The sequence below is a fragment of the Heterodontus francisci genome, chromosome 3 (genome assembly GCF_036365525.1).
Source record: "Heterodontus francisci isolate sHetFra1 chromosome 3, sHetFra1.hap1, whole genome shotgun sequence".
NCBI classification, from domain to species: Eukaryota; Metazoa; Chordata; class Chondrichthyes; order Heterodontiformes; family Heterodontidae; genus Heterodontus; species Heterodontus francisci.
Window position 1 is genome coordinate 201,824,686 of NC_090373.1, and position 26,467 is coordinate 201,851,152.

Below are 26,467 nucleotides of genomic sequence, written 5' to 3' on the forward strand. Positions count from 1 at the left end.
GGCTATGGGACGAAAGCGGGAACAGGTTACTGAGTTGGATGATCAGCCATGATCATAATGAATGGTGGAGGAGGCTCGAAGGGCCGAATGGCCTACTCCTGCTCCTATTTTCTATGTTTCTATTACCATCGCTGAATCCCCCATTATCAATATCCTAGGGGCTATCATTGATCAGAAACTGAACCGGAGTAGCCATATAAATACCGTGGCTACAAGAACAGGTCAGACGCTTGGAATCCTGTGGCGAGTAACTCATCTCCACACTCCCCAAAGCCTGTCCGCCATCTACAAGGCACAAGTCAGGAGTGCGATGGAACACTCACCACTTGCCTGGATGGGCGCAGCTCCAACAACACTCAAGAAGCTCGACACCATCCAAGACAAAGCAGCCCGCTTGATTGGCACCCCATCCACAAACATTCACTCCCTCTACCACCGACACACAGCGGCAGCAGTGTGTACCATCTACATGATGCACTGCAGCAATGCACCAAGGCTCCTTAGACAGCACCTTCCAAACCAGCAAACTCTACCAACTAGAAGGCCAAGGGCAGCAAATGCATGGGAACACCACCACCTGCAAGTTCCCCTCCAAGTCACACACCATTTTGACTTGGAACTATATCGCCATTCCTTCACTGTCACTGGGTCAAATTCCTGGAACCCCCTTCCTAACAGCACTGTGGGTGTACCTATCTCACATGGAATCAGCGGTTGAAGAACACAGCTCAGCACCACCTTCTCAAGGGCAATTAGGGATGGGCAATAAATGCTGGCCTAGCCAGTGATGCCCACATCCCACAAATGAATAAAAAAAACCTTCAAATCTTCTTGCGATAAAGGTTAACATACCATTTCTTAATTGCTTGCTGCATCTGTATGTTCGCTTTCAGTGACTTATTAACAAGGACACCCAGGTCCCTTTGTACATCTACACTTTCTAATCACTTACCATTTAACAAATACTCCGCACATCTGTTCCTCCTAACAAAGTGGATAACCTCACATTTTTCCACATTATATTCCATCTGTCACATCCTTGCCCATTCAAGTCTTTCCAAATACCCTTGAAGCCACTTTGCTACTTCCTTACATAGCAAAATAGGAGCAGGAGTAGGCCATTCAGCCCTTCGAGCCTGCTCCACCATTCAATACGATTATGGCTGATCATCCAAAGTCAGTACCCTGTTCCTGCCTGCTGCACCTGCATCCTTACTTTCAGCGACTGGTGCACAAGGACACCCAGGTCTCGTTGCACCTCCCCCTTTCCCAATCTATTGCTGATCAGATAATAATCTGCCTTCCAGTTTTTGCTTCCAAAGTGGATAACCTCACATTTAACCACATTATACTGCATCTGCCATGTATTTGCCCACTCACTCAACCTGTCCAAATCATACTGGAGCTTCTCTGCATCCTCCTTACAGTTCACACTCCCATCCAACTTTGTATCATCTGCAAACTTGGATGGAGTACATTTAATTCCCTCATCTATATCATTAATATATATTGTGAATAGCTGGGGTCCTAGCACTAATCCCTGCGGTACCCCATTAGTCACTGCCTGCCAATCGGAAAAAGACCAGTTTATTCCTGCTCTTTGTTTCCTGTCTGCCAACCAGTTCACTATCCATGTCAGTATTTTACCCCCAATCCCATGTCCTTTAATTTTGCATGCTAATCTCTTTATGTGGGACTTTATCGAAAGCCTTCTGAAAGTCCAAATGAACCACATCCACTGGTTCTCCCTTATCTATTCCACTGTTACATCCTCAAAAAATTCCAGTAGATTTGTCCAGCATGATTTCCCTTTTGTAAATCCATGTTGACTTTGTCCGATCCTGTCACTGTTTTCCAAGTGCTCTGCTATTACATCTTTCATAATGAATTCTAGCATTTTCCCCGCTACTTATGTCAAGCTAACCGGTCTATAATTCCCTGTTTTCTCTCCACCTCCTTTTTAAATACTGGGGTTACATTAGCTAACCTCCAATCTGTTGGAACTGTTCCAGAGCCTATAGAAGTTTGAAAAATGACCAGCAATGCATCTACTATTTCTAGGGCCACTTCCTTAAGTACTCTGGGATGTAGATTATCAGGCCCTGGGGATTTATCGGCCTTCAATCCTGTCAATTTCCCTAACACCATTTCCCTACTAATACTGATTTCATACAGTTCCACCTTCTCACTGGACCCTATGTTCCACAACATTTCTGGGAGGTGATTTGTGTCCTCCTTTGAAGACAGAACCAAAGTATGTATTTAATTGGTCTGCCATTTCTTTGTTCCCCATTATAAATTCTCCCATTTCTGACTGTAAGGGACCCACATTTGTCTTCACTAATCTTTTTCTCTTCACATATCTGTAGAAGCTTTTACAGTCAGTTTTTATGTTCTCTGCAAGCTTCCTCTCATACTCTATTTTCCCCTTCTTCTTCAATCCCTTTGTCCTCCTTTGCTGAATTCTAAACTGCTCCCAATCCTCAGGTTTGCTGCTTGTTCTGGCCATTTTACACTTCTCCTTGGACCTTGTACTGTCCCTAATTTCTTTTGTAAGCCACGGTTGAGCTGCCCTTCCTGTTTTATTTTTGCCCCAGACAGGAATGAACAATTGTCGTAATTCGTACCGATATCCATCACAATATCCAGTTTAGAATGGCCTGTTCTCTCATTGCTTCCTCAACGTATTGGTCCAAAAACCATCACATACTCACTCTAGGTATTCCTCCTCTGCAGTATGATTGCTAATTTGGTTTGCCCAATCTATATGTAGATTAAATTTACCCACAATTACAGTGGTACCCTTATTGCATGCGTCTCTAATTTCCTGTTTAATGTCATCCTCTACATTACTACTGTTGTTTGGGGGTCTATATACAACCCGTACCCACATTTTCTGCTCTTTGGTGTTTCTTGGCTCCACCCATTCAAATTCTGCATCAGGATTCTTTGAACGAATATCCTTCCTCACTATTATATTGATTTCCTCTTTTGCTAACAATGCTACTCCACCTCCTTTCCCTTTCTGCCTGTCTTTCCTAAATATTGAATACCCCTGTATGTTCAGTTCCCATCCTTGGTCACCCTGCAGCCATGTCTCCGTAATCACAACTACATCGTATCCATTTACATCTATTTGCATGGTTAATTCGCCTAGCTTATTGTGAATACTCTGCGCATTGAGACACAATACCTTTTGGCTTGTCTTTTTAACATTCTTAGTTATCTTAGCATTATTTTGCACTCTGGCCCTATTTGTTTCTTGCCCTTGATTTCTATGCCTTCCACCACCTAGCCTTTTAGTTTCCTGTCTTTCCTTTCTATCCTCGTTTCCTCCTCCTCAGTCTCCCCACTCAGGTTCCCATCCGCCTGCCATTCTAGTTTAAATCCTCCCCAACAACACTCACAAACGCCCCTGCGAGAACATCGGTTCTGGTCCTGCCTGGGTGTAACCCTACCCGCTTGTACGGGTCCCACCTTCCCCAGAACCGCTCCCGATGTCCCAGGAATCTAAATCCTCCCTCCTGCACCGTTTTTCCAGCCACGTATTCGTCTGGTCTATTCTCCTGTTCCTATACTTACTAACACGTGGCACAGGAAGTAATCCTGAGATTACTACCTTTGAGGTCCTACTTTTTAATTTAGCTCCTAACTCCTTAAATTCATCTTGCAGGACCTCATCACTTTTTTTTAAACCTATGTCGTTGGTACCGACATGTACCATGGCCACTGGCTGTTCACCCTCCCCCTTCAGAATGTCCTTCCAGCCGCTCCAAGACATCCTTGACCCTAGCACCAGGGAGGCAACATGCCATCCTGGAGTCTTGTTTGCAGCCCCAGAAACGCCTGTCTGTTCCCCTTACAATTTAATCTCCTATCACTATGGCTCTGACTGTAAGGGTCTTTTCCCCCTCTCCTGTGCAGGAGAGCCATCCGTGGAGCCAAGAACTTGGCTGTTGCTGCTTTCCCTTTGGAGGTCAGCCCCCAACAATATTCAAAGTGATATATCTGTTTGAGATGGAGATGGCCACAGGGGACTCCTGCACTACCTGCCTGCGCCTACTACTCCGCCTGGTGTTCATCCATCCCTTTTCTGCCTGTGCTGCCATTACCTGCGATGTGGCCACCTCGCTAAATGTGCTATCCACGACGTCCTCAGTATCGCGGATGCTGCACAGTGAATCCATCTGCAGCTCCAGCTGTGCAATGCGGTCAGTCAGTAGCTGCAGCTGGACAGACTTCTTGCACACACGGTCGCCAGGGACACTGGAAGTGTACCACATTGCACAGGAGGAGCATGCCACGGGGCTGAGCTCTCCTGCCATGACTTACCCTTAGATTAAGCTCATAGTTACTCCTTTAATTTAGAGTACTCTTTACGCTCGGGGCCTTATTCCACTCCAAACACGACCTACTACAATCTAAAGTCCCTACCTTTACTTTTACTTCAGCATTTGAAAGTAGTAAAAAAGGGTAGAAATACCCACCTGTTCCAACTTACCAATCAGCTGATATAAGGGGCAATCGGAGAAAAACTTTCCTATAGAATGCTATATATTTATTCATTCTCTCTGAGACAATGCTCATTCGACAAAAAGTGTCAAAGAAAAGTGATTGAGGATTAATCTTGCAAGCATAAAAGAAATGTTGTAAAGAAATTTCCAAAATAAAATGGGTCGACGCAAGTCATCAGTCATCGGATTGTTTTACAAGGAGAGGTGTTTGGTCAAAGAAATTGTTGGATGTCCTTGAAGAGGGCTATCTTGTGGTAGGATGAGTTAGGAAAACATGGAATTTTTTATGTTAAGGTCATTTCATAATTCTTTCAAGTTTTCTTTTGTTTTCACAAAGAAAGGGAGAGTATACAGTATGTTAATAATGGCCAGTGCTGTTGATGGTATAATGTAACATTATTTTGTCTTTCTTTTTCATTTTTATGAATGTATTTAATTTAAAGAAAAGAGGGTAATCCATTAGTGTCTAAGTAAGTTCTGATAATGGACGTTAAATATCTAGCACTTGAAGGTAATAAGGTGAACAGGTGTTGAATGTTTGATTTGTGAATTTTACTCAGATGTCATAGAGTCATAGAGTTATACAGCACAGAAACAGGCCCTTCCGCCCATCATGTCTGTGCCGGCCATCCAGCACCCAAGTATTCTAATCCCATATTCCTGCACTTGGCCCATAGCCTTGTATGCTATAGCGTTTCAAGTGCTCATATAAATACATTTAAAATGTTGTGAGGGTTCCTGCCTCCACCACCTCTTCAGGCAGTGCGTTCCAGACTCCAACTACACTCCGGGTGAAAATTGTTTTTCCTCAAATTGCCCCTAAACCTCCTGCCCCTTACCCTAAATCTATGCCCCCCTGGTTCTTGACCCCACTGCTAAGGGAAAAAGTTTCTTTCTATCTAACCTATCAATGCCCCTCATAATGTTGTACACTTGAATCATGTCCCTCCCTCAGCCTTCTTCGCTCCAAGGTACACAACCCTATCCTTTTCAGTCTCCCTTCATAGCTGAAATGCTCCAACCCAGGCAATATCCTGGTGAATCTCCTCTGCACCCTCTCCAGTGCAATCACATCCTTCCTAATGTGTGGTGACCAGAACTGTACACAGTACTCCAGCTGTGGCCTAACTAGTGTTTTATACAGCTCCATCATAACCTCCCTGCTCTTATATTCTATGCCTTGGCTAATATAGGCAAGTATCCCATATGCCTTCCTATAACCACCTTATCTACCTGTGCTGCTGCCTTCAGTGATCTATGGACAAGTGCACCAAGGTCCTTCTGACCTTCTGTACTTCCTAGGGTCCTACCATCCATTGTATATTCCCTTGCCTTGTTAGTCCTCCCAAAATGCATCACCTCACACTTTTCAGGATTAAATTCCATTTGCCACTGCTCTGCCCATCTTCCCAGCCCATCTATATCTGCCTGTAATCTAAGGCTTTCTTCCTCACTATTTACAACACCAATTTTCATGTCATCTGCGAACTTACTGTTCATACCTCCTATATTCACGTCTAAATGATTAATATACACTACAAATGGCAAGGGTCCTAGCACTGATCCCTGTGGTACACCACTGGTCACAGGCTTCCAATCGCAAAAACAGCCCTCGACCATTACCCTCTGCCTCCTGCCACTAAACCAATTTTGGATCCAATTTACCAAATTGCCCTGGATCCCATGGGCTCTTACCTTCTTAACCAATCTCCTATGTGGGACCTTATCAAAAGCCTTACTGAAATCCATGTATACTACATCTACTGCTTTACCCTCATCGACACATCTAGTCACCTCCTCAAAAAATTCAATCAAGTTAATTAGACACTATCTCCCACTGACAAAGCCATGCTGACTATCCCTGATTAATCCCTGCCTCTCCATGAAGAAGAACCAGCGCTTGGCTGACGCTCCAGATAGCTGGAGGGGAGCACCAGCTGGGGCACAACTGGCATCACTCCGAAGATCTCTTCACCATCAGCACCACTTACTGGTCAAGGCTACAGAGTGTGACGTGTACTCTTTGCATGTCAGTGGGCTGCCCCTGAATCAACTGAGTGTTGCCGCATATGGATCTCCATGAGGTTGGCCACTCTCTCGATGGAAGAGCTCATGCATTCAAAGTCCTGAGCCGGAGTTGTGCATATGAGCTGATTGGACTCTTTGATTCTCAGGCCATGACTCCGCGCTGCCTCAGGGAACTCTGACATGTGGGAGTACATCTCCTGCAGCTGGTTTAAGTACAGCCTCCTTTCTTGTGACTCCCAAGGCCTTCCATCTGTGCCCAGCTGAGCATGGCTGTGTCTATCCTCCATCCTCTGAGGGGAACTGTCCACAGATGCCTCTCCCTCTCTCACCCTCTCCTGCTCACTCGTAATGTGCATATCACCCAGTGTCACCCTATCTAAGTGCATGCCAACCACAAAGGTGATTGTATCGGCACTAGTGGAGGGTGCGCTTGTAATATGTGGCGGTGCTTACTCTGATGCCAGCACTTGCTCTGGTACACACAGGAATCTTTCCTTCCCCACCACATTAGAGACACAAGAAGACATCATGAGAACTAGCCTTGAAGTGCAGAAGCCTCTGTAGTGCTGAGTTAAATGATGCCAGCAGCAGCACCAGGCATACCTAAAAATGAGGTGTCAGCCTGCTGAAGCTACAACATAGGACTTCTTGCGAGCCAAACAGTGGAAGCAGCATTTGATAGACAGGGCTAAATGATTCCACAACCAATGGATCAGATCAAAGCTCTGCAGTCCTACCACATCCAGTCATGAATGGTGATGAACAATTAAATAACTAACAGGAGGAGGAGGCTCTACAAATATCCCTATCATCAACGCTGGGGGAGCCCAGCACATCGGTGCAAAAGACAAGGCTGAAGCATTTTCACCCATCTTCAGCCAGAAGTGCCGAGTGGATGATCCATCTTGGCCTCCTCCTGAGGTCCCCAACATCACAGATGCCAGTCTTCAGCCAATTCGATTCACTCCATGTGATTTCAAGAAACGGCTGAAGGCACTGGATAATGCAAAGGCTATGGGCTCTGACAACATTCCGGCAATAGTACTGAAGACTTGTGCTCCAGAACTAGCCGCGCCCTTAGCCAAGCTGTCCCAGTACAGCTACAACACCGGCATCTACCCAGCAATGTGGAAAATTGCCCCAGTAGGTCCTGTACACAAAAAGCAGGACAAATCCGTCCTGGCCAATTACTGCCCCATCAGTCTACTCTTGATCATCAGCAAAGTGATGGAGGGGGTCATCGATAGTGCTATCAAGCAGCATTTAAAAAGCAATAACCTGCTCACTGATGCTCAGTTTGGGTTCCGCCAGGGCCACTCAGTTCCTGACCTCATTACAACCTTGGTCCATACATAGACAAAACAGCTGAACTCCAGAGGTGAGGTGAGAGTGACTGCCCTTGACATCAAGGCAGCATTTGACCGAGTATGGCATCAAGCAGCCCTAGCAAAACTAGAGTCAATGGGAATCATGGGGAAAACTCTCCGCTCATTGGAGTTATACTTAACACAAAGGAAGATGGTTGTCTTGTTGGAGGTCAATCATCTCAGCTCCAGGACATCACTGCAGGCGTTCCTCAGGGTAGTGTCCTGGGCCCAACCGTCGTCAACTGCTTCATCAATGACCTTCCCTCCATCACAAGGTCAGAAATGGGGATGTTCCCTGCGCTATATTCAGCACCATTCGTGACTCCTCAGATACTGAAACAGCCCATGTCCAGTTGGACCAAGACCTGGATAACATCCAGGCTTGCGCTGATAAGTGGCAAGTAACATTCACACCACACAAGTGCCAGGCAATGACCATCTCAAACAAGAGAGCAACTAACCATTTCCCCATGACGTTCAATGGCATTATCATCACTGAATCCCCCACTATCAACATCCTGGGGGTTACCATTGAACAGAAACTGAACTGGACCCGCCATATAAATGCTGTGGCTACAAGAGCAGGCCAGAGGCTGGGAATTCTGCGGTGAGTAACTCACCTCTCGTCTCCCCAATGCCTGTCCACTATCTACAAGGCAGAAGACAGAATTGTGATGGAATACTCTCCACTTGCCTGGATGGGTGCAGCTCCAACAATGCTCAAGAAGTTCAACACCATCCAGGACAAAGCAACCTGCTTGATAGACACGCCATCCACCACCTTCAAGATTCACTTTCTCCATCACTGACACACAGTAGCAGCACTGTGAACCATCTACAATTTGCGTTGCAGCAACTCACCAAGGTTCTTTTGACAGCACGTTCCAAACCCGCGACTTCTACCATCTAGAAGGACAAGGGCAGTAGATACATGGGAACACCACAACCTTCCAATTCCCCTCCAAGCCACTCGCCATCCTGACTTGGAACTATGTCGCCATTCCTTTACTGTCGCCGGGTCAAAATCCTGGAACACCCCTCCGAACAGAACTGTGGGTGTACCTACACCTCAAGGACTGCAGCGGTTCAAGAAGACAGTTCACCACCACCTTCTCAAGGAAAGTTAGGTTTGGGAAATAATTGCTGGCCTAGCCAGTAATGTTCACATTCCATGAACAAAATAAAAATGCTTTCCAATGCATTTCAGCCTTCGGCATGCTGTCAGAGAGGGTGGAGTTCACTCCACCCCCTTCATTTATGACTGCAATATCTATTCACCTTTTCCACCAGGACTGTCCATCTCACCTCCCCCGACTTGCTCCTGAGGAGCCACACTTGCAATCTCCATAGAACCTTCATCCATGGTGGTTACAATGTGTAGATTGAGGACTCCTTCTCCTGTCAGCGCCCTTTCTCAGGCATTATGAGCTCTTTTCTCTTGCAAGGTCAAAATAGAGAGACAGATAAGGTACTGCTGGCCTCTATGGCCAATGCCATCAGTTCATCAACATCGGCATCTGCATGCATCAGTTCTGGAAAATCCTCAACACCTTATGGCTCTGAGCTTGGATGAGGGGTTAGCAGATACCCTGGGTACACATTCCTCTCCTGCTCAGGCAGCATGTGCCTTCAGGGACCTCAGCTGGCGTGTCTGCTGAAGGATGAATATGCAGAGGTCTGTCATGAGGATCTGGCGTTGAACTGACCTTGCCAGAACAAGTAAGGTCAGTGAACCTTTTCCAGCACTGGATTGAGTTCCTCCTCACCTTCTCAGCAACCTTGACCCATGCCTGCTTGGTTTGGGAGGATGGCCTTCTCCTGTCACCATCTGGAAAGAGGATTGTCCTCCTCCCCTTCACTGCCACAAGGAGGATCTCCAGGTCAGCGTCAGTGAAATGAAGTGCAGCCTTTCCCCGGATGCCTGCCCTCTGCCTTTCCTCTTCCATCACTGCTGCTTCAGTTCACCATCTGTGATTCTGTAAAGCAACAGCCGCAGTCTGTTTAAATTGGGCCCGGACCTTTTCCGTCCTGCCTCCATTACTGCCCCCGCAGCTGCTAATTGGCTGCTCAACCCACACTCCAGCCAATTAGCAGGCCACATCCGTAAAAATCGGGGGGATGTGACGGATGTCGCCCTCACCCTTCCCCCGGACGGGATCAGGACCCAGAAATGTCCAACGTCAATTTCCCAACACCGGAAAGCAATCATGCCCTATGTCTCTGTAATGAGGATTAGATATAAATCATTTCACTCCATTTGTGCTGCTAATTCATCTATCTTTGCATGGATTTTATTCACTGATGCACTATTACTGATGAAATCTCTGTCCCTTCCTGTCCCGTAAATCACTACACTTTTATTGCCTCGACTTTTCTCGATAGATTTCTAAATCTCTCTTCACCTCCTCCCTCCTACTTCTTTTTAGTTTAAATCTCTATCCACAGTCCTAGTTATATAATTCGCCAGGATACTGGTCCTTGCCCAGTGGAGCCCATCCCAGTGGACTATCTCCCTCTTTCCCCAGTGCTGATGTCAGTGGCCCGTGATTCAAAAACCCTTCTTCCCATATCACTTGAGCCATTAATTTAATTTTCTGATCTGCTTGATGCTATGCCAATTGGCAGGTGGCTCAGATAACAATCCAGAGATTATTACCTTCGAGGTCCTATATTTTAATTTGGACCCTAACTCCTCAAACTCTCTCAGCAGAACATCATATCCAGTTTTACCTATATCATTGGTTCCTATGTGGACCACGACAACTGGATCCTCCCCCTCCCACTCCAAGTTCATCTCCAGTCACAAGAAGATGTCTAATCCTGGCACCAAGCAAGCAACACAACCTTCGGGAATCCCAGTCACAGCTAGAGAGACAGTATTAATCCCCCTGACTATATTGTCCCCTATCACTGCCACATTTCTTTCTGCTCCCCCCACTTGAATGGCTTCCTGCACCATGATGCTATGGTTAGTTTTCCCAGGCACCCTGCAGTCCTTGTTCTCATCCACACAGATACCAAGTACCTTATACCAATTGGACTAAGTCAAGGGCTGAGGCTCCTCCAGCACTACATCCTGAATCCCTGCACCTCTCTGACTCGCAGTCACACTAAGTGTCCTGGACACTGACCAACTCTAAAGCTCGACAACATAAGGAGTGTGACTACCTCCTGGAGTGTTGGACAAAAAAGCCTTTTGACATATCTTTTAAGCTTGGTATTCAACAAGCATGCCTTGGGAAGCTGGAAAACAGTGCTGACAGAGCAACATGCTTGTCTATTAGAGTTTTAAAATTAAACTTGCTGAATTTACCAAGCCGAGACACAAAAACAATTGTTAAGAGAAACAACAGAGACAATACAGGTCAGTGAGAGACACTAGTGCTTTAGTTTAAGAAGATTAAGCCTTGGACCTAGATAAGATGAAGCACCGTGTTCCAACAAGATAGAAACATCTTTTGTTGAAAAATTGACTATAAAGGGCTTCACATAATGGAAGAAAGCAGAAGAAAGATGGAAAGCTTTCTAGGCAGATTCAAATCATAGTTTAAACAAACAGCGCCGAATATAAATAGGTATTGTGCCTTTAAAAAGAAGCTTCATAGGATGATGTGGCCTGTCAATATAGTAAGTTAACTCCATTCCCTGAAAAAGGGTATAAAATGTTGAACACATCAGAGACCTTTACTGCAGAGGCGAAAGACCAGCAATACAGTCAAGGGTGAAAGAATAAGACGAATTGGTTGCTATAATATACTGCAATTACAGACTGCATTTCAACTGACTCTTGCAATGCCTGCTGAAAACCTGTTGTCACTATCTCCAACTTCAAATGAGATGTTCTGTTTCCCAGTCCTGTTATCTGTCAGATAATAAGCAAATTTAAAGTTTGTAAAAAAATCGACTTACTGTCTTTAACAATAGAGTCAACTCATCTATGGTTGTATTCGCATCAGAAAAAAATTGTTCAAGTGTTATTGATGACCATTTCAGTGAAGTGACTCCTTGTCTCAGAACAGATTCAATCTAAAAGAAACAATGAAAAATTATGAATACATTTTGACCAAAATATAAAAACTGCTATCATTGATACCTGCTCAATCTTTTCTTTATCTCACCTATTGTCATATATACTACACATAGAGCCACTTTGTAACATGCCAGATAAAATTAATAAACATCATATATGTCATATATACATATATTTATATAAATGGACTGGAAAAGCTTCTATAGGTACGTAAAAAGGAAACGTTTGGCTCAGACAAATATGGGTCCATTACATGCAGAGTCAGCAGAATTTATAATGGGAAATAGGGAGATGGTAGAGAAGCTAAGTTATTACTTTGTGTCTGTTTTCACTGAGGAGGATACAAGAAATCTCCTAGAATTAGAGAGCCAAGGGATTAGGGGAATAAGGAATTGAAGGAATTAGTATTAGTAAGAAGGTTGTATTGGAGAAATTAATGGGACTGATGGTTGATAAGTCCCCAGGACCTGATATTCGACATCCCAGAGTCTTGAAAGAGGTAGCTATGGAGATAGTGGATGCATTGGTGATGATCTTCCAAAATTCTGTAGATTCTGGAGCGGTTCCTGCAATTTGGAAGGTTGCAAATCTCACCCCACTATTTAAGAAGGGAGGGAGAGAGAAAACAGGGAATTACATACCTGTTAGCCTTACATCAGTCATTGGCAAAATGCTAGAATCTGTTCTAAAGGATAAATAGACACTTGGATAATAATGACCAGATTGGGCATAGTCAACATGGATTTATGAATGGAAAATCATGTTTGACGAACCTGTAAGTTTTTTGAGGATGTTACAAACAGAATTGATAAAGGGGAGTTGGTAAATGTGGTATACTTGGATTTTCACAAGCCTTTGATAAAGTCCCCCACAGGAGGTTGGTTAGCAAAATTAAAGCACATGGGATAGGAGGTAATATACTGGCATGGATTAACAGGCAGAAAACAGAGAGTAGGAATAAATGGGTCATTCCTGTGGTGGCAGGCTGTGTCTAGTGGGGTACTGCAGGGATCAATGCTTGGGCCCCAGCTGTTCACAATATATACCAATGATTTGGATGCGGGGACCAAATGTAGTATTTCCAAGTTCGCAGATGACACAAAACTAGGTAGGAATATGTATTGTGAGGAAGAAGCAAAGCAGCTTCAAAGGGATTTGGAAAGACTCAGTGAGTGGGCAAGAATGTGGCAGATGGAATATAATGTGGAAAAATGTGAGGTTATCCATTTTGGGAGAAGGAATAGATGTGCAGAGTATCTCTTAAATGGTAAGAGATTAGAAGCTAATCTCTTCAGATGCAGCTAAGATGTTTCACCTGGTTGGGGAGTCTAGAACCAGGGGACACAATTTCAAAATAAGGGGGAAGCCACTTAGGACAGAGATGAGAAGAAATTTCTTTACTCAGAGCATTGTGAATCTTTGGAATTCTCTACCCTAGAGAGCTGTGGAAACTCAGTCATTGAGCATGTTTAAAGCAGAGATTGACAGATTTCTAAATACAAATGACATAAGGGGATATGAGGATAGTGTGGGTAAAAGGCATTGAAGTGGATGATCAGCCATGATCATATTGAATGGCAGCGCAGGCTTGATGGGCTGAATGGCCTATTCCTGCTCCTATGTTCCTATGCAGGGCGGCACAGTGGCGCAGTGGTTAGCACTGCAGCCTCACAGCTCCAGCGACCCGGGTTCAGTTCTGGGTACTGCCTGTGTGGAGTTTGCAAGTTCTTCCTGTGACTGCGTGTGTTTCCGCTGGATGCTCCGGTTTCCTCCCACAGCCAAAGACTTGCAGGTTGATAGGTAAATTGGCCATTGTAAATTGCCCCTAGTGTAGGTATGTGGTAGGAGAATGGTGGGGATGTGGTAGGGAATATGGGATTAATGTAGGATTAGTATAAATGGGTGGTTGTTGGTCAGTACAGACTCAGTGGGCCGAAGGGCCTGTTTCAGTGCTGTATCTCTCTATGACTCTGAGAAGTTTCCCCTGATTGGGGAGTCGAGATCCAGGGGACACAATTTCAAAATATTGGGGAAGCCACCTAGGACAGAGATGAGAAGAATTTTCTTTACTCAGAGGATTGTCATTGAGTTCCACAGCACAGAAACAAGCCCTTCGGCCCACTGTGTCCACGCCGGCCATCAAACCTATCCATTCTAATCCCATTTCCTAACACTTGGTCCGTAGTCTTGTATGCTATGGCACTTCAAGTACTCATCTATATACTTCTTAAATGTTCCTGTGTTCTTATGTCCCTATCAGAGATATTAGACTTTATCCAAACAATGTCAGAAAGCAGAAATTAAGAACCTAAACGGTATTTATCGCAGTCATAACTTGCAACAGCTGTTCTCTGCTTGAGTCAGTAGGTTGCAAGTTCACGTGCTGACAAACGCCTCCAAAAATATATTGACTGATCATTTTGTTGCTGCTTGTGTGAACTTGCTATGAGTAATGTTCCTTCACTGTCGCTGGGTCAAAATCCTGGAACTCCCTTCCTAACAGCACAGTGGGTATACCTACCCCAAATGGACTGCAGTGGTTCAAAAAGGCAGCTCACCACCACCTTCTCAAGGGCAATTAGGGATGGGCAATAAATGCTGGCCTGGCCAGCGTCACCCACATCCCATGAATGATTAAAAAAAAAGGGTACAGTACACTCGGTTCCTTCATTGGTCATTAATAAAGATCATAAATAGTTGAGGATAGGACTGATAGCCATGGCTTCTTCACTGCCACAAAGACCATGTATGGCCCAATTTCTCAAGGACCACTCCCTTTGAGACCTAAGGATGGGGGAGATCTGATCAAGGAAAAGAAAGCTGTCAACACCCGCTAGAGGGAGTATTTAAGACATTTTCAATCAAGAATCTATTGTTGACAAGAGTGTTTTCAACTCCAGCCCACAACAACCAGTTAGAGACGAGCTCAGAACTCCACCAATGCCTATGGAGGTGATGAAAGCCATCACCCAAATGAAGAACAACGAAGTGGCAGGAGGTGATGGAAACAGAAAGTAGGAAACTACAGGCCAGTTAGCTAAACATCTGTTTCAGGGAAAATGTTAGAAGTTATTATTAAAGACGTTATAACAGGGCATTTAGAAAAATTCAAGGTAATCAGGCAGAGTCAACATGGCTTTGTGAAAGGGAAATCATGTTTAACCAATTTATTGGAGTTTTTTGAAGTAACATGTGCTGTGGATAAAGGGGAACCAGTGGATGTACTGTACTTAGATTTCCAGAAGGCATTTCATAAGGTGCCACATCAAAGGTTATTGTGGAAAATAAAAGCTCATGGTGTAGGGGGTGACACATTAGCATGGATAGAAGATTGGCTAACAGGAAACAGACAGTAGGCAGAAATGGGTCATTTTCTGGTTGGCAAGATGTAATGAAGGGTGTGTCACAGGCATCAGTGCTGGGGCCTCAACTTTTTAGATAAATGAATTGGACAAAAGGGACCGAAGGTATGGTTTCTAAATTTGCTGATGACAAAAATTAGGTAGGAAAGTAAGTTGTGAAGATGACGTGAGGAGGCTACAAAGGGATATAGATAGGTGAAGTGAGTGGGCAAAGATCTGGCAAATAGAGTATAATGTGGGAAAATGTGAAACTGTCCATTTTGGCACGAAGAATAAAAAAGAAGCATATTATCTAAATGGTGAGAGATTGTAGAGCTCGGAGATGCAAAGGGATCTGGGTGTCCTCGTGCATGAATTGCAAAAGGTTAGAATGCAGGTACAGCAAGTAATTAGGAAAGCTAATAGAATGTTATCATTTATAGCGAGGGGAATTGAATACACAAGTAGGGAGGTTATGCTTCAGCTAGAATGTTACCATTTATAGCAAGGGGAATTGAAAACAAAAATAGGGAGGTTATGTTTCAGCTATGCAGGGCATTGGTGAGACCACATCTGGAGTCCTGTAAACAGTATCGGTCTCTTAATTTGTATATTTGCATGAAATAGTTAAGCACAGAGGAGAGGAACTAACATTAAAGCTCCACGCCCTAATCCTACAGATTTGGAATGAAGAGGCTGTCCTGAATGCTCTCATGGATGCTATGATTGTGACAATCTTCACGAAAGGGACAAATCCAACTGTGGAAATTACAGAAGCATCGCCCTACTCTCCTTTGCAGGAAAGATCATTACAAGAACTATTCTGAAATGATTCATTACACTTGCTGAAGAGCTACTCCCTGAATCTCAATGTGGGTTTCGGCCATCAAGAGGCAATGCTGACATGATTTTCACAGCTCACGAACATCAAACTCTTTAAATAGCATTTTTTGACTTGACAAAGGCCTTCAACTCTGTAAATCATGAGGCACTCTGGAAGATTCTGGTGAAGTCTGGATGTCGTCCAAAATTCGTCACCATCGTTCGCCTGCTTCATGATGATATGTGAGCGGTGATCCTTAGCAACGGATCCATTACAGACCCCTTTGAGATTAAAACAGGAGTTAAACAAGGTTGCATCATCGCCCCAACTATTTTTTCTATCTTTCTAGCAGCCATGCTCCATCTGACTAGAGACAAGCTCCCCGCTGGAGTGCAGCGTCAAAAGAAAGGTAAACTATGAAATCTCAGGCGGCTCTAATCAAAAACTAAGTCCATTCCAACTTCAGTCATTGAGCTCCAGTATGCTGATGACGCTCCAGCAATAACCTGCTCACTGACACACAGTTTGGGTTCCACCAGGGCCACACTGCTCCTGACCTCATTAGAGCCTTGGTACAAACATGGACAAAAGAGTTGAACTCCAGAGATGAGATAAGAGTGACTGCCCTTGATATGAAGGTAGCATTTGACCGATTATGGCATCAAGGAGCCCTATCAAAACTGGAGTCAATGGGAATCAGGGGGAAAACTCTCCACTGAATCACACCTAGCACAAAGGAAGATGGTTGTGGTTATTTGAGGTCAATCATCTTAATAGCAGGACATCACTGCAGGAGTTCATCAGGGTAGCGTCCTAGGCCCAACCATCTTCAATGACCTTTATCAATGACCTTCTCGCCATCATAAGGTCAGAAGTGGGGATATTCACTGATGATTGCACAATGTTCAGACTCCTCAGATAATAAAGCAGCCCATGTCCATATGCAGCAAGCCCTGTACTACATCCAGGCTTGGGCTTATACGTGGCAAGTAACATTTGCACCACACAAGTGCCAGGCAATGACCATCTCAAATAACAGAGAATCTAACCATCTCCCCATGACATTCAATGGCATTACCATCACTGAACCCCCCATTATCAACAAACTGTGGGTTACCATTGACCATCAGCTGACCTGGACCAGCCCCATAAATACTGTGGTGACAAGAGCAGCTCAGAGGCTGGCGATTCTGCGGCGAGTGACTCATCTCGTGATTCCCCAAAGCCTGTCCACCATTTACAAGGTACAAGTCAAGAGTGTGATGGAATACTCTCCACTTGCCTGGATGGGTGCAGCTCCAACAACACTCAAGAAGCTCGACACCATCCAGGACAAAGCAGCCCGCTTCACTGGCACCCCATCCTCCACCTTCAACGTTCACTCCCTTCACCACTGCACAGTGGCAGCAGTGTGTACCATCTAAAGATGCACTGCAGCAATGCACCAAGGCTCCTTCGGCAACACCTTCCAATCCCATGACCTCCACCACCGAGAAGGACAAGGGCAGCAGATGCTTGGGAACACCACCACCTACATGTTCCCCTCCAAGCCACAAAACATTCTGACTTGGAACTGTATCGCCATTCCTTCAGTGTCGCTGGGTCAAAATCCTGGAACTCCCTTCCTAGCAGCACTGTGAGTGTACCTACATCCCAAAGACTACAGCGGTTCAAGAAGGAAGCTCACCGCCACCTTATTTATTTATTTATTTAGAGATACAGCACTGAAACAGGCCCTTCGGCCCACCGAGTCTGTGCCGACCAACAACTACCCATTTATACTAATCCTACATTAATCCCATATTCCCTACCACATCCCCCCCATTCTCCTACCACCTACCTACACAAGGGGCAATTTACAATGGCCAATTTTACCTAACAACCTTCTCAAGGGCAATTCAGGTTGGGCAATAAATGCTGGCCTAGCCAACAATGCCCACACCCCATGAGCGAATAAAAGTGCTGTGTTGGAAACTGATCTTCAGAGAATCGTCGACATATTTACTGAGGCATATGCGAAGACGCGACTGATGCTCAACATTCAGAAGACCAAAGTCCTCCACCAGCAAGCTCCAAATGTACACACCCCAGCTCCGTTGATTAGAATTCATGATGAGGGCATGGAAAATGTGGAATGCTTCCAGTATCTTGTAAGATATCTTTTACAGAGGCTGACATTAATGAAGAAATCCAGCATCGCCTGATATCTACTGGTGCAGCCTTTAGCCACACGAGGAAATGAGTGTTGGAAGATTGCGACATCAAAACTGAAACCAAGCTCAAGGTCTACTATGCAGTCTTGATCCCTACTTTACAGTACTGGGCTGAAACTTTCTCAACATAAAAGATGCGCCTCAAAGCACTGAAGTCATTTCAACAACCCTGCCTGCAGAAGATTCTATATATCAAGTGGGAGGACAGGCACACCAACATTAGTGTCCTTTCATAAGCAGGCAACACAACCATCGGGGCTATGACTACCTGCCATCAGCTTTGTTGGGTTGGTCAGTCATTACAGCACTGAAGGAGGCCATTTGGCCCATCAGGTCCATGCCAGCTCTCTGTAGAGCAATGCAAATCATTTCCATTCTCCTGCTCCATCCCTGCAACCCTGCAGGTTTATTTCTCTCAAGTGTCCATCAAATTTACTTTTGAAATAATTCAAAGTCTCTGCTTCCACCCTCATTAGCAGCGAGTTCCAGCTCATTACCACTCGCTGTGTAAAAAAAAAGTTCATCTTCATATCTCCCTGTATCTCTTGCCCAAAATGTTATATCTGTCTCCTATTCAGTCATTATTGCATTACTATTTGTGAGAGCTTGCTGGGCTAAAATTGGCTGCCAGATGTCAGAGGCTCCCAAAGCAGGTCTTCTTCTCCCAGCTCGGTCAGGGTAGTTACACCAGAGGAAGACAAAAGAAGCGCTTTAAGGAGGTGCTGCAAGCCAACATGAAGAAATGCAACAATGATTTCAGCTCCTGGGAGAGCATCGCCCTGGTCCAAACCAGATGGAGGCAGAGACTGTGGGAAGGATCCCAACATTTTGAGATGACAAAAAGAAGAAGAAAATCAGGAGCAGCGGAAAGAACAAAATGAAGAGGAAAAGTGAGAGTGGTGAAAAGATCATGCCATGTCGCAAAATAATAATACATGACCAGACATCCCACCTGACAACAAGTGCCCTACGTGCCATGAGGTCTGTAGATCCCAAATCGGCCTCATCAGCCAGCTTCGGACTCACGGAAGACAATCATCGTTTCCTGCGAGGGATCACCAATAATAATAATATAGTTCATAATAAGTCGAGGCCCTGGCACTGATCCCTGTGGCATTTTACTAGTTACAGTTTGCCAACCTGAAAATGCCCCATTCAACCCGACTCTCTGTTTCCTGTTACTTAGCCAATACTCTATGCTTGCTGATATATTACTCTCAACACCACGAGCAGTAACCATTTATGTGGCACCTTATTGAATAGCTTTTGGAAATCCAAATACACTACATTTACTGGTTCCCTTTTATCCACCCTGTTTGTTACTTTCTCAAAGAACTCTAATAAAGTTGTCAAATACGATTTCCCTTTCATAAAACCATGCTGACTCAGCCTGATTCTATTATGATTTTCCAAATGTCCTGCTACTACTTCCTTAATAATGGATTCCAGACTTTTCCCAATGTCAAAGGTTAGGCTAACTGTCCGACAGTTTACCCCTTTCTGTCTCCCTGCTTTCTTGAATAGAGGTATGATATTTGCGGTTTTCCAATCCCTGGGACCTTTCCAGAATCTAGGGAATTTTAGAAGATTACAACCAAAGCATCCATCATCTCTGCAGCCACTTCTTATCAGACAGTAGGATGCATGACATCAGGTCCGAAGACTTGTCAGCCTTTAGTCCCATTAGTTTTCTGAGTACTTTTTCTCTAGTGATAGTGATTGTTTTAAGCTCCTCCATCTCTTCTCCCCTCTTGACTTTCAAATATTCTTAGGTGCTTTTTGGGGCCTTCTGCTATGAAGGCAGACACAAAATATTTGTTCAAAGTCTCTGCCATTATCTTATTTCCTGTTATTAATTCCCCAGTCTCATCCTCTAACACATCAATGCTTACTTTAGCTACTCTGTTCATTTTTTTTTATAGTTGTAGAAGTCACTAGTGGGAGTGCTCCAAGGCCCCCTAACAGTAACCACAATGTAGGACGAAGTATACAAGAAGAAATATTGGGTCCTTGTGATAAAGGGACAGCAGTAATCATGGGTGATTTTAATCTACATATAAACCGGAAAGATCAGATTGGCAATAGTAGCCTGGATAAGCAGCTCATAGAATTCTTTTGAGATAGTTTCTATAGGTATTGTGTAATGTGATAGGATTAATTAATGACCTCAGAGTAAAGGCACCTCCAGGTAACAGCGACCACAATATGATTGAATTTTACATCCAGTTTGAAAGAGAAGAGTGGATCGAAGAATAGTACTTTAAACTTAAAGAAGGGCAACTATGTGGGCATGAAAGCTGAGCTAGCTGAAGTGTACTGGGTTACTAGGTTAGGAGATAGATCAATAGAGAAGCAGTGGCAGACATTTAAGAGGATATTTCAGAATACTCAGAATATATCTACTAGAAAGAAAAATTTTAACTCACCATCCGTGGTTAACGAAAGAAGTTAAGGAAAGAATCAAACTTAAGGACAAACCATATAATTGTAAAGATGAGTAAAATGTCAGATGACTGGCCAGAATATAAAGAATGGCAGAAAATGACTATAAGGTTAATCAGGAGAAAGAAATTAGAGTATGATAGGAAGCCCACTAGAAATGTAAAAACAAATAGCAAGAGTTTCTACAGGTAATTAAAAAGAAAAAGCATAAGTAAAGTGAGTGTTGGTCCTCCAGAGAGTGAGAATGGGGAATTAATAGTAGATAAAAAGGAGATGGCAGAGGAAATTAACAAATATTTTGCTTCTGTCTTCACTATATAGAGGATACAAAAAACATTCCAGTAATAGCTGAAAATCAGGAGGTGGAAGGAAGAGAGGAACTTAGTGCAATTACAATCATCAAGGAAGCAGAACTGAGCAAACTGACAGAGCTGTGGGCTGACAAGTCCTTGCGTCCTGATGAGTTTCATCCCAGGGTCTTAAAAGAGGTGCCTAATGAGGTAGTAGATGCGGTGGTGTTAAATTTTCAAAATTCGCTACATTCTTGAAAGGTTCCATCAGATTGGAAAGTAGCAAATATAACCCCTCTTTTCAAGAAGGTGGGGAGGCAGAAAACAGCTAACTATAGGCCAGTTAGCTTGACATCTGTCATGGGGAAGGTGTTAGAATCGATCATTAAGGAGGCTATAGCTGGCCACTTAGAAAAACTCAAGGTAATCAGGAGAAGTCAGCATGGGTTTGTGAATGGAAAATCATGTTTAACCAATTTATTGGAGTTCTTTGAAGGAGTAACATGTGCTGTGGATAAAGGGGAGCCCGTTGACATACTGTACTTGGATTTCCAGAAGGCATTTGACAAGGTGCCACATAAAAGGTTATTGCGCAAAATAGAAGCTCATGGTGTAGGGGATAACACATTAGCACGGACAGAAGATTGGCTGGCTGGAAGAAAACAGAGAGTATGCATAAATGGGTCTTTTTCTGACTGGCAGGATGTGATGAGTCGGGTCCTGCAGGGGTCTGTTCTGGGGCCTCAACTTTTTACAATTTATGTCAATGACTTAGATGAGGGGAGCCATGGCATGGTAACTAAATTTGCAGCCGACACAAAGATAGGTTGGAAAGTATGTTGTGAAGAGGACATAAGGAGGTTGCAGACTGATATAGATAGGTTGGGTTAATGGGCAAAAATCTGACAGTTGGAGTATAATGTGGGAAATGTGAAGTTGTTCACTTTGGCAGGAAGAATAAAAAAGCAGAGTATTACATAAACGGAGAATGACTGCAGAATTCCGAGATGCAGAAGGATCTAGGTATTCTAATGCATGAGTTACAAAAAGATACTATGCAGTACAGCAAGTCATAAAGAAGGATATTGGAATGTTATCCTTTACTACAAGAGGAATTGAAAATAAAAGTAAGGATGTTATGCTTCAGTTATACAGGGCATTGGTGAGACCACATATCGAATGCTGTGTGCAGTTTTAGTCTCCTTATTTAAGGAAGGATGTAAATGCATTGGACCCAGTTCAGAGGAGGTTTACTAGATTGATACTTGCAATGAGCAGGTTGTCTTATGAGGAAAGGTTGGACAGACTGGGCTTGTTTTCACTGGAGTTTGATGACTGAGGAGAGCCTTGACTGAAGTATATAAGGACCTGAACAATCCTGACAAGGTGGATGTGGAAAGGATGTTTCCTCTTGTGGGTGAGTCCAGAACTAGGCAGTACTGTTTTAAAATTAGGGGTCGCTCTTTTAGGACAGAGATGAGGAAAAATGTTTTCTCTCACAGGGTTGTACGACTTTGGAACTCATTGCCTCAGAAGGTGGTGGAGGCGGAGTCTTTGAATATTTTTAACGCGGAGGTGATAGATTCTTGTTAGGCAAGGGAATCAAGGGTTATCGGGGGTAGATGGGAGTGTGATATTTGAGACACAAACAGATCAGCCATGATCTTATTGAATGGCAGAGCAGACCAAATGGTCTACTTCTGCTCCTAATTCGTATGTTCCTATGTCTACTGTCTCTTTCTATATTTCTTGCTAGTTTACTCTCAGACTTTAATTTCTCCCTCATTATTTTTTAGCCATTCTTTGCTGGTTTCTAAAATTTTCCAATCTTAGCCTACCACTAATCTTCCCAGCATTGTACGCCTTTTCTTTCAATTTGGCACCGCCCTTAACTTCCTTCGTTAGCCACGGATGCTGCATCCTTCTCATAGAGTCTTTCTTTCTCAATGGAATAAAACTTTGTTGAGAGTATGAGATGTCTCCTTAAATGTCTGTGACTGCTTTTCTACTTTCTAACCACATAACCTATATTCCCAGCCCACTGTAGCCAAGTCTGTCTTCATACCCATGCAATCCTGTCTTTACATTCCTCATAGTCCTTTTCAGTCCACTCCCATCTAAAACAGAACTGCTCCCTTCTATAGTACTGTCTAACCCTGACCCCACCTAATACTTTGCTATTTCCTACTCCAGTGTTAGCTGTCACTTCCAACTCTCTGTGAACCTTGGTGTTCCTCTCTTGTATTATCTCATAGTTTCCACACCCCTGCCAAGTTAGTTTCACCCCTCCCCAATAGCACTAGCAAATCACCCCACAAGGAAATTTGCACCAGCTCTGTTCAGATGCAATCGGTTCAGCCTGTACAGGTCCCACCTTCTCCAGAACTGGTCCCAGTGCCCCAGGAATCTAAAACGCTCCCTCCTGCACCATCTTTCCAGCCATGCATTCATCTGCATTCTCCTCCTATTTATATCCTCACTTGCGCATGGTACTGGGAGTAATCCGGAGATTACTACTTTTGAGGTCCTGCTTGCTAATTTGCTATCTCGCTCACTAAACTCTTTCTGCAGGATCATATTCCTCTTCCTACTGTTACAAAAGTGCTTCTATATTTTTGTTAAATATATGTTTTTAAGGACTTATATTTAAATTGAGAAGATGGATTGGAAGGCTGAAGATTTCATACAGCTGGACTTTGTTGTTGACAGTTCATTGAAAGGACACGGAGATGTTGTTTAAAAACAGCCTTGCTGGAAGTCATGTGCTTTAAGTAATGAACAACAGAAACCTTGGTGACTTCGGGGTAATGTTACAGAAAAGTGATAGGTCAAGATTTATAGGGGTCAGGAGGCTTGACACTTGAGATATTGTTTTTGGTTTCACTTTGGACAGTGTGTTGGGGTGTGAACTATTTTAAAGACAATTGGAGAAAACCAGCCAAGAGAGCAGCCACCATCTGCGCACTCTCTTCCATCTCTTTGAGAACTTCCTGAGAATCAAGTGTAAGAAATAGAGAAACTGATGCTGCATTTCTCCTGGAAAGCCTGCCAAACTGATCAGCAATGTCACCTAAAAACTGCTCCAGAAAGCAGTGAGGCCAAAACATTGTATGTTTTCAAGAAGAAGTTAGATATTGCTCTTGGGGCGAAAGGGATCAAAGGATATGGGGCAAAAGTGGGAACAGGTTACTGAGTTGGATGATCAGTCATGATCATATTGAATGGCGGAGCAGGCTCAAAGGGCTGAATGGCCTACTCCTGCTCCTATTCTCTATGTTTCAGATTGGAGGATGGTAGATAATGGTGTTCCCCAATGGTCAGTGCTAGGACCACTTTTTTTTTGCTACATATAAATGACTTGGATCTTGGAATGCAGAGTAGAATTTCAAAATTTTCCCATGGCACCAAACTTGAAGGAGTGGTAAACAGTGAGCAGTTACCTTCAGGAGCGGACAGCAGTCGGACCTGCATGGAAACGACGAGAACCGGAAGTGGATAAATCCAGCACGAGGCTCGGAGCCTTCACTTACCTTCAGGAGTGGAGAACAGTCGCAGTTCTTCAAGTGCGCTGGCGTTTTGAAAAAAAATGCCAACAGTGACATCACAGGAAAGCTGCAAGGTGATTGGTTGGTGAGTCACTGCTGTTAGAGAATAACTGTAAATAGCTGGGTAAGTAACTAAAATAAAGGGAAAGGTCTACAGTTTTTTTTAATAGAGTAGGAAGCTTTTTTTTGGAAATCAAGGTCCCTACTGTAAATAATCTAATTGTTGGGTAATTTAAGGGGATAACTTAAGGGTAAGTCATGGCAGGACAGCTCAGAAACGTAGAGTGCTCCTCCTGTGCAATGTGGGAAGTCAGGGACACTTCCAGTGTCCAGGGTGAACACGCGTGCAAAAAGTGTCTCCAGCTGCAGCTACTCAAAATCCTCGTTTTAGATCTGGAGCGCCGGCAGGAGACATTGTGGAGCATCCACAAATCTGGGAACATCGTGGGTACATGTACAGGGAGGTGAATACACCACAGGTAAAGACTGCTCAGACAGAAAGGGAATGGGTGGCCGCCAGGCAGAGTACAAGAACTCGGCAGGAAGTGCAGGAGTCCTCTATGTCCATCTCTCTTTCGAACAGATTGTCCACTTTGGATACTGTTGGGGGAAGACAGCTTCTCAGGAGAATGCTGCAAGAGCCAAGTCTGTGGCACCACGGGTGGCTCAGTTGCACAGGAGGGAAGGAAAAGGAGTGGGAGAGCTATCGTGATAGGGGATTCTATCGTAAGGGGTACAGATAGGCGTTTGTGGCTGCAAACGTGACTCCAGGATGGTATGTTGCCTCCCAGGTCAAGGATGTCACGGAGCGGCTGCAGGATATTCTGAAGGGGGAGGGTGAACAGTCAGAGGTTGTGGTACACATTGGTACCAACGACATAAGTAGAAAGAAGGATGAGGTCCTGCAACAATAATTTAGGGAGCTAGGCAGCAGATTAAAAAGCAGGACCTCAAAGGTTGTAATCTCTGGATTACTCCCGGTGCCATGAGCGAGTGAGTATAGGAATAGGAGGATAGAGCAGATGAATACATGGCTAAGGAAATGGTGCAGGAGGGAGGGCTTCAGTTTCCTGGATCACTGGGACAGTTTCTGGCAAAGATGGGATCTGTACAAGTTGGGCAGGTTGCACTTGAACCAGAATGGGACCAACATCCTTGCTGGAAGGTTTGCCAGTGCTATTGTGGGGGGTGGGGGATTTAAACTTATTCGGCAGGGGGATGGGATACAGAATGGGGGGGGTGATGCACAGTCAAATCTAGAAGAGAAACTGAGTCAGTCTGGAAGGCAGAGCAAATATCAACCTGTTAAGGCACAAGTGAAAAATGCAAGGCTGATTGCACCTATTTTCATGGAAGGAGTCTTACTCGTAAGGCAGATGAATTGAAGGCATTGATTAGCACATGGCATTATGATATTATTGCTGTCACAGAGACATGGTTGAGGGAGGGGCAGGACTGGCAGCTCAATATTCCATGGTATAGAATCTTCAGGCGTGACAGGGGAGGGGGTAAAAGAGGAGGTTGCATTGCACTGTTGATCAATTACTGCTGTAAGGAGGAATGATATCTTTGAAGGTTCCTCAAATGAGGCCATATGGGTAGAACTTAAAAACAAAAAGAGGGAAATCACTTGGCTGGGAGTGTATTACAGGCCTCCAAACTGTCGGAGAGATAGAGGAGCTGATATGTAGGCAAATCTAAGAGAGGTGTAAAAATAATAGGGTAATAATAGTAGGGGATTTCAAGTTCCCTAATATTAACTGGGATAGTCAGTGCAAAAGGCTTAAAGGGGGCAGAATTCTTAAAATGCATTATGGAGAGCTTTTGGAGCCAGTACGTTGAAAGTCAGACATGAGAAGGGGCAGTACTGGACT

General features: G+C 44.2%; 1 protein-coding gene across 1 annotated transcript in view; it reads right to left on the minus strand.

Annotated features, from left to right (window-relative positions):
- Positions 1 to 26,467, minus strand: part of LOC137367179 (dynein axonemal heavy chain 8-like) — a 2,062,041-nt gene that overhangs the window by 1,500,152 nt on the left and 535,422 nt on the right. The window contains exon 20 of the mRNA XM_068028615.1: positions 11,819 to 11,935. Coding sequence (XP_067884716.1) covers positions 11,819 to 11,935 — 117 coding nt within the window. The remainder of the gene's footprint in view (positions 1 to 11,818; positions 11,936 to 26,467) is intronic.